Below are 13036 nucleotides of genomic sequence, written 5' to 3' on the forward strand. Positions count from 1 at the left end.
TGCTCCAGTCTGTGTTTTTGGTTACAGTGGTGACATCACATTGACAGCTCACATCACCGATGCAGCCAATCTTATGGCAACCCATGCAGATAAATATTGCCCAAGAGGCTTATAACTTAAAATGTTTCTCTATGCATATCATATGGACAAATACATTTTCTTGCACACATTTACTATTGCTTTTCTTTTTTTCGTTGTAGGATTGGTTAAAAGTTTTGCATCATGAGCATTTTGTGCCTTTAAAACTTCCGGGATCCTGACTTTCGGACCAAACCTACAATCTACAATCATAGGATGGGTAGCACCACCATGCTTCCCCGTGGTGCCCTAACCATGGGAGTAGCACGTGCCATGCGTCGATTCAGTGTAGAAATTCCCGACCCACTCCGTGAGGAAGAAGAAGAAGAATCAGAACTAACTCGGGGTATGAAGCCGACTGCCTACCGTAACGGGAAAGTACACACTAGGCCTGTCCGTCAGCGCAGCCGATTTGTGCAGAAAGATGGTCATTGCAACGTAGAGTTTATCAACCTCAGTGAGAAGAGCCAACGTTACTTGACTGACCTGTTTACCACGTGTGTGGACATTCGCTGGAGGTGGATGTTTCTCATCTTTTCCTTTACTTTTGTAGTTTCCTGGCTCATTTTTGGTTTCTCTTTTTGGCTCATTGCCTCACTGCATGGGGACTTGGCTCCACCACCTGAACCTGGCTCAGAGGAGACCCCTGCCCCACCATGCTTCTTACAAGTCACCAGCTTTATGGCAGCCTTCCTTTTCTCTTTAGAAACTCAAACTTCCATTGGCTATGGATTTCGAAGTGTTACAGAAGAATGTCCATTGGCGGTATTGACTGTAGTACTGCAGTGCATCGTGGGATGCATTATTGATGCCTTCATTATTGGAGCCATCATGGCAAAAATTGCCAAACCTAAGAAAAGAAATGAAACTCTTGTGTTCACAGAAAATGCTACCATAGCGTTAAGAGATGGCAAATTGTGTCTCATGTGGAGAGTCGCAAATCTACGGAAAAGCCATTTAGTAGAAGCCCATGTACGAGCGCAGCTCCTACAGGTAAGAGACATTGCAGTAAAAGGCTCCTTTATTCATAAAGCATCAAGAAAATACTGAGTATACCATGTTGGATGGATTGAGGATGGATGTTTTTGTAGTGCACAAGAAAGCGCAAACTACATATACTAAGAAAATAAAGAAATATTACATGATCAAAAATAGAATTACCTGTTGTCACGATTCCCCTGACCGCTGTCACCAATGGGTCAGGATTCACACCGTGACCGTCACCCCTACGTCACGGATTGAAGTGACTTTAGGCCAACAGACGGCTATCACATGTGCAGGGGGGCTTATCTTAGTTATCCCTCCACTGCTAACAATGTGATGAAAAAAAAACCCACAAGGCTATTGACCTCTTAGTTTACAGCAGGGGCTTATTCTAGGTATCCCACTGCTTTCAATATACCACGAACTGCAGGGATTTATGTATATCCCGCTTACAGTTCCACTTAACACTTGCAGTTCTCTGGCGCCCCCTTACTCTCAGGTCAGATTAGGTACTGCACCCTGGGTAATTAGTCGCCAGAAAGGCTGCCTGCTATGTACTGGCTATTGGGCACGCTGCAGCGACACGATAACTACTCCCACTCAGGCAGGAACAATAATTATTAACCCCGCAGCCGCTTCAGCATCACCCAAAAGTCTGCACACTATCGGTATCACTGCCACCAGCTTTGGAGTTTTTCCCATACGTCCCAGCTCATTGGGACGTGAGCAGGGCTCTTCCAGGACAGGACAAGAAATCCAGCAGCAAGTGACTCCTCAGAGCCTGCCAGACACTTAAAACATTAAGGCTGTGACATCACAGAAAGGCTGGCTTATCCAGACCCTCCTCTCTCTACATTCTGCCTAAACTTTAAACTATTCTCTCTAATTTCTATAACTTCACTACAAAACACGTCATAGTTCTAACAAACCCATCAATCATCTCGGGTTAACGTGAGCATTCTAATGAGATCAAATATGTCCTATCTGGGATACATATTTACAGAGAAAACCCTACTTCTTTACCAGACGGAGTTAGAAGCCCGAGATTCATGGGATGTGTAGATACACCGAGTGAGACTACGAGTATATATTTTCATGTTCCTAGCTTAAATCGTTTGCCTAATATCTAACAAAAACTAAACAAAGAATCTTTCCTGAATCTTGGAGCCACTTTTCCAGTTTGAACTAGAGAATGTGGGAGGGGTGAGGGACTTTCCTCTGAGCCTGGAATTTACGACACCAGGGCAATAAAACCCCCTTCTAGCATACAGTCCGTAGCCCAGAGAGAAACAAGTAGAGTCAGCTAGTGAAGGGGGGGTTTAGCCCACCTCATGAGCTGACGAGCAACTAAACTTATATGATATTTCATACCATATCGTGACACCTCCCCCTTTTGGTGTGCGCTAGGGAGGCAGTACCCCACGGTATGCCTCCATGGGCACCTCAGTAGGTTCACCCTGGCGGGAGAGTCCATCTGCATTCCCATGCTCTTTGTCTGTTTTATGTTCAATGGTGAAGTCAAACTGCTGAAGGGCAAGGCTCCAGCGTAGCAACCTGCCGTTGGTTCCACACATGGCATTTAGCCAGCGCAGAGGGTTGTGGTCGGTCACCACAGTGAAAGTGTGACCATACAAGTAGGGCTGCAAGCGCTGCAGGGCCCAGACTATGGCCAGGCACTCCTTCTCAATTGTGGAGTAGGCCACTTCCCTCGGCAAAAGTTTCCGGCTCAGGTATAGCACGGGGTGCTCTTGGTCCTCCGAGTCAACCTGGCTGAGCACAGCACCAAGGCCAAACTCGCTGGCGTCGGTCTGCACCAAGAACGGTCGACTGCTGTCGACTGCTTTCAACACAGGGGCATTGCACAGTGCGGTTTTCAACGCCTGGAAGGCCCCCTCACAGCCATCTGTCCAGTTGACAATGTGAGGTAGCTTCTTCCTGGTGAGGTCCGTCAAAGGTTTTGCCAGGCTACTATAGTGCTTTACGAAGCGCCTATAGTACCCTGCAGTGCCCAAGAAGGACATCACCTGTTTCTTGGTCACGGGAGTGGGCCAGTTCACGATCACTCCCACTTTGTCAGGCTCTGGCTTCAGGGTGTTCCCGCCTACCCGGTGCCCCAGGTAGTGAACCTCCCTCATGCCCATCTGACACTTTCCCGGCTTGATAGTCAGTCCTGCTTGGTGAATTCGCCTGAGCACCTCCTCGAGATGCTGCAGGTGTTCCTTCCAGGAGGGACTGAAGATGGCAATGTCATCCAAGTACGCCACGGCGTACGTCTCCAGTCCCTGAAGCAGGAGGTTGACCATCCGCTGGAAAGTGGCAGGGGCATTCTTCATGCCGAAGGGCATGACCGTGGACTCGTACAGTCCAAAGGGTGTGATAAAGGCGGACTTTTCCTGCGCCTCGGGGCTCAGGGGAATCTGCCAGTATCCTCGACTCAGATCCATTATTGTTATGTAATCTGTGCCAGCTAACTTCTCAAGCAGCTCCTCCATGCGCGGCATTGGGTGCGCATCCGAGGCTGTGATGGCGTTGAGCCCCCTGTAGTCCACACAGAACCGGGTGGTCCGGTCCTTCTTTGGCACGAGAACTACAGGTGATGCCCACGCGCTCTTTGACCGTCGAATCACCCCCAGCTGTAACATCTCATCGATCTCTTGGCGCATAGTCTGCTGCACCTGGTCAGAGATTCGATAGGGTGTTCGCCGTAGTGGGGCGTGATTCCCGGTGTCCACCTCGTGGACTGCTAACTCAGTCCTCCCAGGTCGGTTGGAGAATACGACCCAGAAGGGTTCCAGTGTGGTTTGCAACTGCACCCGCTGGGGTTCAGTTAACGAGGCGCTTACCTCCACATCCTCAATGGACCCATTGGCCTTGGCTTGGGCCAGCAAGTCCAGGAGGGTGTCTTCCTCCCCGTCTTCGGGTAAGCTGCAGACCGGTAGGACGAAAGGTTCACGTTCGTGATGAGCCTTCATCATGTTGACGTGAAAGGCCTTTCGCCTACCCCGAGCGTGGTCAAGCGTGACCACGTACGTGACCGGGTTGAGCTGTTGGTGGACGACGTACGGGCCCTCCCAGGCTGCCTGAAGCTTATCCGTTGGTACCGGGACCAGCACCCACACCTTTTGACCCACGTGGTAGGTCCGCTCCCGGGCGTTCTGGTCGTACCAGTGCTTCTGATCAGCCTGAGCCTGCGTCATGTTGTCATGCACCAACTGCGTCAAGGTCTGCATCTTGTCACGGAAGCGCATGACATACTCCACTATGGACACTTCAGAAGGGTTCAGCTCCTCTTCCCAGGATTCTCTTACCAACCCAAGGGGTCCCCGGACTCGCCTGCCGTACAGGAGCTCGAAGGGGGAGAACCCCGTCGAGGCCTGCGGAACCTCTCGGTAAGCGAACAGCAGGTGTGGGAGGTACCGCTCCCAGTCGCGCCCTTGAGTCTCAACCAGCATGCGTAGCATCTGTTTGAGGGTACCATTGAAGCGTTCACACAAGCCATTGGTCTGTGGGTGATACGCACTCGATACCAGGTGCTTCACCTGCATTTTCTTACAGAGAGCCTCCATTAGGCGAGACATAAATTGGGTCCCTTGATCAGTAAGCATTTCCCTGGGAAATCCTACCCATGAAAAGATGGCCAACAGGGCATCCGCCACCTTATCTGCCCTAGTTGACGACAGAGCTACTGCCTCTGGGTACCGGGTAGCATAGTCTACCACAGTAAGGATGTATTGCTTTCCAGAGCTGCTGGGGACGGCCAGCGGGCCCACAATGTCCACCGCGATCCTCTGGAAAGGCTCTTCTATCACCGGCAACGGGATCAGGGGAGCCTTAATAGCAGGCCCCGCCTTCCCCACTCTTTGACAAGTGATACAGGAGCGGCAGTAGTTTGACACATCTGTCCCCATCTTAGGCCAATAGAAGTGTTGAGACAGCCGGGCCTTAGTTTTGCTGATCCCCAAGTGTCCAGCTAGCGGGATCTCATGGGCAATCCGCAACAACTCACCCCGGAATTGCTGTGGGACGACCAGCTGTCTTTCCCTCAACCACTCCTTTTGTGATTCTCCGGGTACTGTCTCCCGGTATAACCTTCCTTGTTCCCAGAACACCCTCTCCTTATCAGTCTCGGAGGTGGGCGTCTCGGCGAGTTGTCTCAAACTCTCTAGGCTCGCATCTGTGTGCAGAGCGGCCTGAAACTCCTGGCTAGGGGAAGCCAGAAGCGATGTCAGGGTCCCTTCCCCACGGGAACCCTCTTGGACCTGCTCTGGGTCCACCTCTGGTTCAGTCACAGTGGTGACTGAGGAGGGTCCGGAAGGCAGACAGTTATCTGCGTTCCGGGCACTCTGACTGCGGGTGACAGCAGCTACGTAGGCTGTCTCCCCGGGGATTTCTACAGGCCCATCAGCCGATGCTGCTATGGGCTCTACCTCCCCATCCACCCCCAACACTCCAGGGGCAGTGCTACTTATGGGCCAGTTACCTTCCTCGGTGGCACTGGTCACTTTCATGGCATCACCTTCCTCACGGTTCCCATGCATCTCCCCATTTCCGGTAGCACCGACACTTGCCCCTGTTAGGGGTTCCTCAGCCGTCTCACTCCGCAGAGCGACGTGGCTGGGCACGCCTGTACCTATGGACACATTAACCTTCACAGAAGAATCATTATCAGGTTCAGCTGGCACAGGTACAACATTTTCACCATCAATCCTAGGGAAAAAATGGTTATTAGATGCATCATTACAAGATAAAGCCTGGTCAGGTAACACATGCGATTTCCCATCATCATCATCATCAGGGTTAACTTTACCCGCAATAGTAGATTGGGGAGGGGTGTCAGGAACGTAGTATGCAAACATCCTCCCCAAATCAGTCCCCAACAAAACATCAGTGGGCAAATTATCAGACAGCCCCACTTCCTTCACCCCGCTCCCAGCACCCCAATCAATAAAAACCCGGGCCATCGGTAAGGGACAGCTGATGCCCCCAATCCCAGTGACAGTTAGGGTTTTCCCCGGAATGATTTCTTCAGGGGCCGCCAGTTCGGGTCGGATGAGGGTTCGTTCAGCCCCGGTGTCCTTGAGGCCTGTAGCAACATGGCCCCCCACAGTAACGGGCTGTACGTTGTCACACACCCTCCCAACCACACCACCCACCAAAAGAACTGCTGCATTAGGTCCTGGGGCCTTGGCTGGGGGGTTCTTCGGCCTGTCTGGACAGAAGGTACTGATATGCCCAGGCCGCTTGCAGTAGTAACACTGGCGAGGTTCGGTGGTAGGTCTGGTGTTGTTGGCCACAGGGCCAGGACCTCTGGTGTGCTGGCTGGCAGGGGTACTGGCGTTGGTTGCAGGCTTACCCCCTCTCCAGCTGGTGGTGACTGGCTTCCGCGCTTCCGATCTACGGTTGGCCTCATAGGCATCGGCAATCTGCGCTGCTTTCGTCACGTCTTTGGGTTCTCTGTCCATCACGAACTGTCGCACCTCAGCTGGGCAAAGATGAAAGAACTGGTCTTTGATCATCAGGTCTCGCAGCTGTGCAAAGGTGGTCACTGACAGTCCTTGGGTCCACTGGTCAAAGTGGGTCCCCAGTCCATGCACCACATCACTGTAACTGTCATGTGGGCCACGTTGGAGGGTCCGGAACTTTCTACGGTACACCTCGGGTGTCAGCTGGTACTTGGCTATCAGGGCCTGCTTGATGGCCTCATAGTCACCATCTTGTTCTGGAGGGAGGGCAGCAAACGCCTCCAGAGCTTTACCTCTCAGCCCTGGTGTCAGGTATCGGGCCCATTCATCTGTAGGCAGCTGGTACTGCCTGCAGGCTTTCTCAAAGGCCCGCAGAAAAGTGTCCAAGTCCCCGTCCTTCTCCATAACAGGAAAGTGATCGGGCCGGGGCTTAGGTATCTGAGCGCTGCTGGGCTCACGTCTCTGGACGGTGGAGGGCATCCCCCCCCTGCCGGAGCATCTCCAGTTCATGTTCTCGCTGGGCTTGGCGCTCGGCTCTCTCAGCCTCCCGCTCGGCTCGGGCCTCTCTCTCGGCTCGCTGGGCCTCTCTCTCTGCTCGCTGGGCCTGGGCCTCTCGCTCGGCTCGCTCCTGGTATTGCTGGATCAGCTGCAGACGTCTCTCTAGGTCATCTGCGGAGCATTGTTGCAGAGCCAGCTGCAGGAGGAGGTCTGCACCCCCCTGGTTGCCAGTAGGGCCCGTATTCAGTGGTTGGACCTCTGCTGCAGCACCATGTTCGCTTGTGCTGGCTTCTGCGGCCTCTGAGCTCTGAGATTGGTCTCGAGCGGCTTCCCATTGCACCAGATCTGCGACCAGTTGGGCTTTGTTTTTGCTTGCAAAGTCAATGTGCTGTGACTTGCATAAGGCGACAAGGGTGTCTCTGGTCTGCTGCTCATAGAAGGTTTCTCCCAGCACAACCATGGTTGCCAAATAAAAGATAGGATAGAAAAACGAAGAGAAAGGGAGGGGATAATTACCAGTACGCAATTGTCTCACAACTAAAAAGCACTGAGTTCGTTCTCCAAACTTATTTGCGCAGAGTCCTCGCAAGAACTTTCTGCAAGTTTTTAGTGAGAGGAATGATTACTCAAACCAAATCACTAATGCTCTAAGATATCCCACCGCCTTGCCACCAATTGTCACGATTCCCCTGACCACTGTCACCAATGGGTCAGGATTCACACCGTGACCGTCACCCCTACGTCACGGATTGAAGTGACTTTAGGCCAACAGACGGCTATCACATGTGCAGGGGGGCTTATCTTAGTTATCCCTCCACTGCTAACAATGTGATGAAAAAAAAAACCACAAGGCTATTGACCTCTTAGTTTACAGCAGGGGCTTATTCTAGGTATCCCACTGCTTTCAATATACCACGAACTGCAGGGATTTATGTATATCCCGCTTACAGTTCCACTTAACACTTGCAGTTCTCTGGCGCCCCCTTACTCTCAGGTCAGATTAGGTACTGCACCCTGGGTAATTAGTCGCCAGAAAGGCTGCCTGCTATGTACTGGCTATTGGGCACGCTGCAGCGACACGATAACTACTCCCACTCAGGCAGGAACAATAATTATTAACCCCGCAGCCGCTTCAGCATCACCCAAAAGTCTGCACACTATCGGTATCACTGCCACCAGCTTCGATTAAACGGGTCCGAAGCTAACCCAACACAACAATAACAGTAGCGTATTTCCCTTCAGAAGACAGGGTAAGTTTAGAGCATGGATGAACGAACTAATATATAATAGTATATTCCATTGAAATTAATTAGGCAGTGCTTTATCAAAAATATTTTATAAAGAAGTTACAAATGAGACAATTGCAAATATGTACAAGGGTAATTATAACATAAAGGGAATAAATGAGAAAAAAGCAACACTTACATGTTCAAAGCATGACAGGCAACCAGGCTAGTGGAGTTTTTCCCATACGTCCCAGCTCATTGGGACGTGAGCAGGGCTCTTCCAGGACAGGACAAGAAATCCAGCAGCAAGTGACTCCTCAGAGCCTGCCAGACACTTAAAACATTAAGGCTGTGACATCACAGAAAGGCTGGCTTATCCAGACCCTCCTCTCTCTACATTCTGCCTAAACTTTAAACTATTCTCTCTAATTTCTATAACTTCACTACAAAACACGTCATAGTTCTAACAAACCCATCAATCATCTCGGGTTAACGTGAGCATTCTAATGAGATCAAATATGTCCTATCTGGGATACATATTTACAGAGAAAACCCTACTTCTTTACCAGACGGAGTTAGAAGCCCGAGATTCATGGGATGTGTAGATACACCGAGTGAGACTACGAGTATATATTTTCATGTTCCTAGCTTAAATCGTTTGCCTAATATCTAACAAAAACTAAACAAAGAATCTTTCCTGAATCTTGGAGCCACTTTTCCAGTTTGAACTAGAGAATGTGGGAGGGGTGAGGGACTTTCCTCTGAGCCTGGAATTTACGACACCAGGGCAATAAAACCCCCTTCTAGCATACAGTCCGTAGCCCAGAGAGAAACAAGTAGAGTCAGCTAGTGAAGGGGGGGTTTAGCCCACCTCATGAGCTGACGAGCAACTAAACTTATATGATATTTCATACCATATCGTGACACCTGTCAATGACAGAATCCGAACCAAAGGTCAGGGAAAGCCAGGAGAGGCAGGCAGAGATTTCAGGTATAGGAACAATTAAACAGTCTCAGGTCAAACTTCAGAAAAGTTGGGTCAGAACACAAAATAAGAATCCAGAATAACACAACAGGTAGCAGCCAAACAAAATAAAAACTGTCACTTGGAATAGAGAATAGGAAGCTTAAACATGGTGTCAGCCCTCTGTCTGGTCTCCTTGATTGGACGGTCAGCCAAATGCTTTGACTATCCTGGGAAAGTGTCCCTCAACCTGATTGACTGGTGGAGTTCACTGTGTAAGCATTGGCTTGCATCTCCACGAAGTGCCACCAGAGCTTCATAAACTGGCAGAGAAGAGGCCATCTCTGCTAGTTGTAAAAGTCCTAGCACGTATAAAGTGTAATGATCCACATCCAAGTTACTGGTGGTGCCTTTGCGCAACTGAGCCGGCCATACACCTAAGATATCGACCAGCCAAAATTCCACCCATTTTCAGCTAACAATGGATAAAGAATTCTAACTTAGAAACCTACTTTTTGGGGGAGGTGACAGCCCTCACCAAGGACCATTCCGATATCATTTCAAATTGATGAATCCCTCAAAAGGTCACATTCACACGTTCAGTATTTAGTCAGTATTTTACATCTGTATTTGTAAGCTAAAACCAGGAGTGGGTGTTAAATGCGGAAGTTTCTTATTTTCATGTGTACTATTGATTTATGGAATAAAATTGAAAATGTCGATTTACTCTAAAGATCTGAGACAATTTATTATTGTATACAGGAGAATGGGATATTCAGATACCCATCCAAACATGATAAAGTAAAACTGAAATTTCAGGATATATAGCACATTTTTGATGTCCCAAGGTATAGAAACTAGGGATGAAATATCCTGCGCAATTCAGAATGGAGTAACAAGTGATAAACCTAGATTATACTAAAAAAATCACATATTAGCAGAGACTAGATGATTATGTGACATTAAAAACTATTAATAACTCTTAGCATTAGGACCTCCCTGTGCCAATGTTACTATTTTGTGCAGTCTCTGTCTATATAATTATGCACTAAAATCTTCAGAGTAAAAGAAAATTAATCATCAAAAGACAGAGGCAGATGAATACCGTTCCTGCCTATAATTACTTGGTTGAAAGACCCTTATATATAAGAAAAAACTCAACTGAACCAGTAGATTTTGGCTTGATGAAATGGCTATTTAATAAATGGGGGGTCTACCAAATTCCCCAAACAGATGATGTCATGGAAGAGTCCCAGGACGCCAAAGCTGATGGTCTATCCCTAGGATAAGCCTTTAATATTAGATTGATGGGGTGTAGCCTCCTCTGTCTGGTTGCGTTCAATTGAATGAAACGCGTAAGATTTTGATCAGCCAAAATTTCACCCATTTTTAGAACAAAAAAGCTCAACTTGACAAATTACTTTTTTGGGGCAAACAATAGTCTGCGTCAGCCCTAGCAAATGATTATTCTCCCAAATTGTCAAAAAGGGACATTTCAGGAGAAATCTTAGCTGTAGTACCATTCACAGGCACTACGACTAGTGGTAAACTTTGGAGGAGATCAGTTGATCTCCACGGATCGTAACTAATTACTACATAAAGCTCAGCTTACTCAGGTCTCATGGTGTCTAACTACCAACTGCACCTTAACACCTCTAACCCAAACCATAAGCGTCTATGCCACATTGAATTTCGGAATTTGCAACTTGTCTTCTTGTCAATTTTCTACCAAAAACCTCCCAAGTAAATTTGCAAGTCTCGAGACTAAACTCTTGACAAACCATTGAATATGGGCTGTTGATCTTCAAGAAATGTTATTTTATCCTTCGTAACTAGAGGGCTCTATTCTTAGAAATTAATTAGTTGAGCATTTATCTACTGGCATCCAAGGTCGCACTGGCAGAAACACCAGGAAAAAAATGTGCCGGATGTATTGGGTTACAGGATTTAATTTCCCTCCAATGTTAACTTATGATCCGGAGAGAATAATCCGATTTTGAGTTTAGGATATATTTTCTAAGACAATTACATAATGATATTTTGGGATTTTGGGCCAAAATTACATAATATGAATGTCACATTATTCAACAATCTTCTGTTCCAAAAATGTTTTAGACCATTCTTGCATAATATGTAGTATGGCATCTTCAATACTGGACCGGCCAGGGTTGAAATAATTTTACTGAATTCTGAATTTCTACTAAATTGTAAATTCTTATGTAAACCTTTAGATTATGCTTCAGGTCATCTTTCATCATATTTTGTTACCTCTACAACCCTACATACTTGGCCCTAACTCAAGATCCCGCAATGTGCCAGTTTCCACTTGCAGCCACATTGTATTTTAGTGCCAAATTTCTAAATGTCACTTCCAGAAATACTTAAAACGTGACTGCAAAGGCATTTGTTTCCAACATCATACCTGCTCCTTATTATTTGCTTATATTTTAGTCTTCTACTATGTGCATTTTTTCAGATTTTCATTCGTGTTTTCATCTGTTTTTAACAGCCTAGAGTCACCCCAGAAGGAGAATATCTTCCACTGGACCATTCCGATATCAATGTTGGATTTGACAGTGGTACAGACCGAATATTCCTGGTATCTCCAGTTACCATTGTTCATGAGATTGATGAAGAAAGTCCTTTGTATGAGATTGGCAAAGCAGATCTGGAAACGGCAAACTTTGAGTTGGTAGTTATCCTCGAAGGCATGGTGGAGGCCACGGCAATGACTACTCAGTGTCGGAGTTCCTATCTTCCTTCTGAGATCTTATGGGGTTGCAGATTTGAACCAGTTCTTTTTGAGAAACGCAATCACTACGAGGTAGACTACCTACACTTTCATCGTATTTATGAAGTCCCAGGTACACCAACATGCAGCGCCAAAGAGCTTTCCGAAAGAAAATACTCAATAGTGTCTCGTAGTTCATTCTGCTATGAGAACGAAGTGGCCCTTAACTGCATTTGTGATGAGGAGCCACCTTCCCTTGTGGACACGAAATCACTAAATCCAGAGGTTTCACTTGAGTTAGACATGCTTCAGGTTGTAGATCCCTTAGAAGAAATATTACTAACATGATTTTCTGAGTGAGTCTACATTGACCATTATTGGGTGGGCATTGGGGGTGAAAAGAGGAGATAGGAACTCATAGTGTTGCGGAAATATACATGCAGAAGTATATTTTTTACTCCTGCATCTTTTTACAGGAAAAAAAGATTTCTGGTATTGGGGGGGGGGGAGGGGGGGGAGGGTTGGGGGAGTAATTTTTAAGGAGATCAGACTTATCCATACAAAACTACTATTGGCGTTTCTTCGCCACCATGTTTTGTGAAAAGCGATCTCCGTGTTAATAACAAGTCAATCAAGTAATTTACTTTACTGATACTAGATTGGTTTTGTTTCATTGTTGTCAGACAATGCTGCTTAATCTTTGTTTGATGATTCTGAGTAGCCAAGAATTGATTACTTACATGTAATACAAGTTATAACTATGGGGATTTGGAAAAGCATCGGCAAAAAAAAGCTTAACACGAAAAACCTTATAACAAAGATTGGTGTGTCTTTTTCAAATGAAGGCACTTTATTGACTTCTGTGAAGTGGAGAAACACAATTCGTTCTGAATATCATGGAAACATTTGCTGAGCATTACAAGAGTCAAACCAAATGAAATCCTGCCGCTTGAAGGTGCAACCAAAGTATACCTATTACCTATACACAATGGAGAATCATTTTATGCTCGGTACTGAGATTGTGTGATTCATTGACATGTACAAAAAGTAATTATTAGAGCATCAGACACTTATATATCTAGGTCCAAGAAAA

The 13036-nt window shown here is 47.2% G+C and overlaps 1 protein-coding gene across 1 annotated transcript; it reads left to right on the forward strand.

The window, feature by feature from the left end:
- Positions 1 to 212: 212 nt before the first annotated feature.
- On the forward strand, positions 213 to 12412 carry KCNJ14 (potassium inwardly rectifying channel subfamily J member 14). The gene is made up of 2 exons (XM_069742791.1): positions 213 to 1071; positions 11722 to 12412. Exons 1-2 carry the CDS (start codon positions 295 to 297, stop codon positions 12289 to 12291), a joined length of 1347 nt encoding a protein of 448 aa, XP_069598892.1. The 5' UTR covers positions 213 to 294; the 3' UTR covers positions 12292 to 12412.
- The last annotated feature ends 624 nt before the right edge of the window (positions 12413 to 13036 follow it).

Source organism: Ranitomeya imitator, chromosome 10, assembly GCF_032444005.1.
Source record: "Ranitomeya imitator isolate aRanImi1 chromosome 10, aRanImi1.pri, whole genome shotgun sequence".
Classification (NCBI taxonomy): Eukaryota; Metazoa; Chordata; class Amphibia; order Anura; family Dendrobatidae; genus Ranitomeya; species Ranitomeya imitator.

Excerpts from the sequence above, each read along its gene's own strand:
- KCNJ14 (XM_069742791.1), top strand. The coding sequence starts at position 295 with ATGGGTAGCACCACCATGCTTCCCCGTGGTGCCCTAACCATGGGAGTA. Across the intron at positions 1,072-11,721 it reads TACGAGCGCAGCTCCTACAG|CCTAGAGTCACCCCAGAAGG; the intron begins GTAAGAGACATT and ends TGTTTTTAACAG.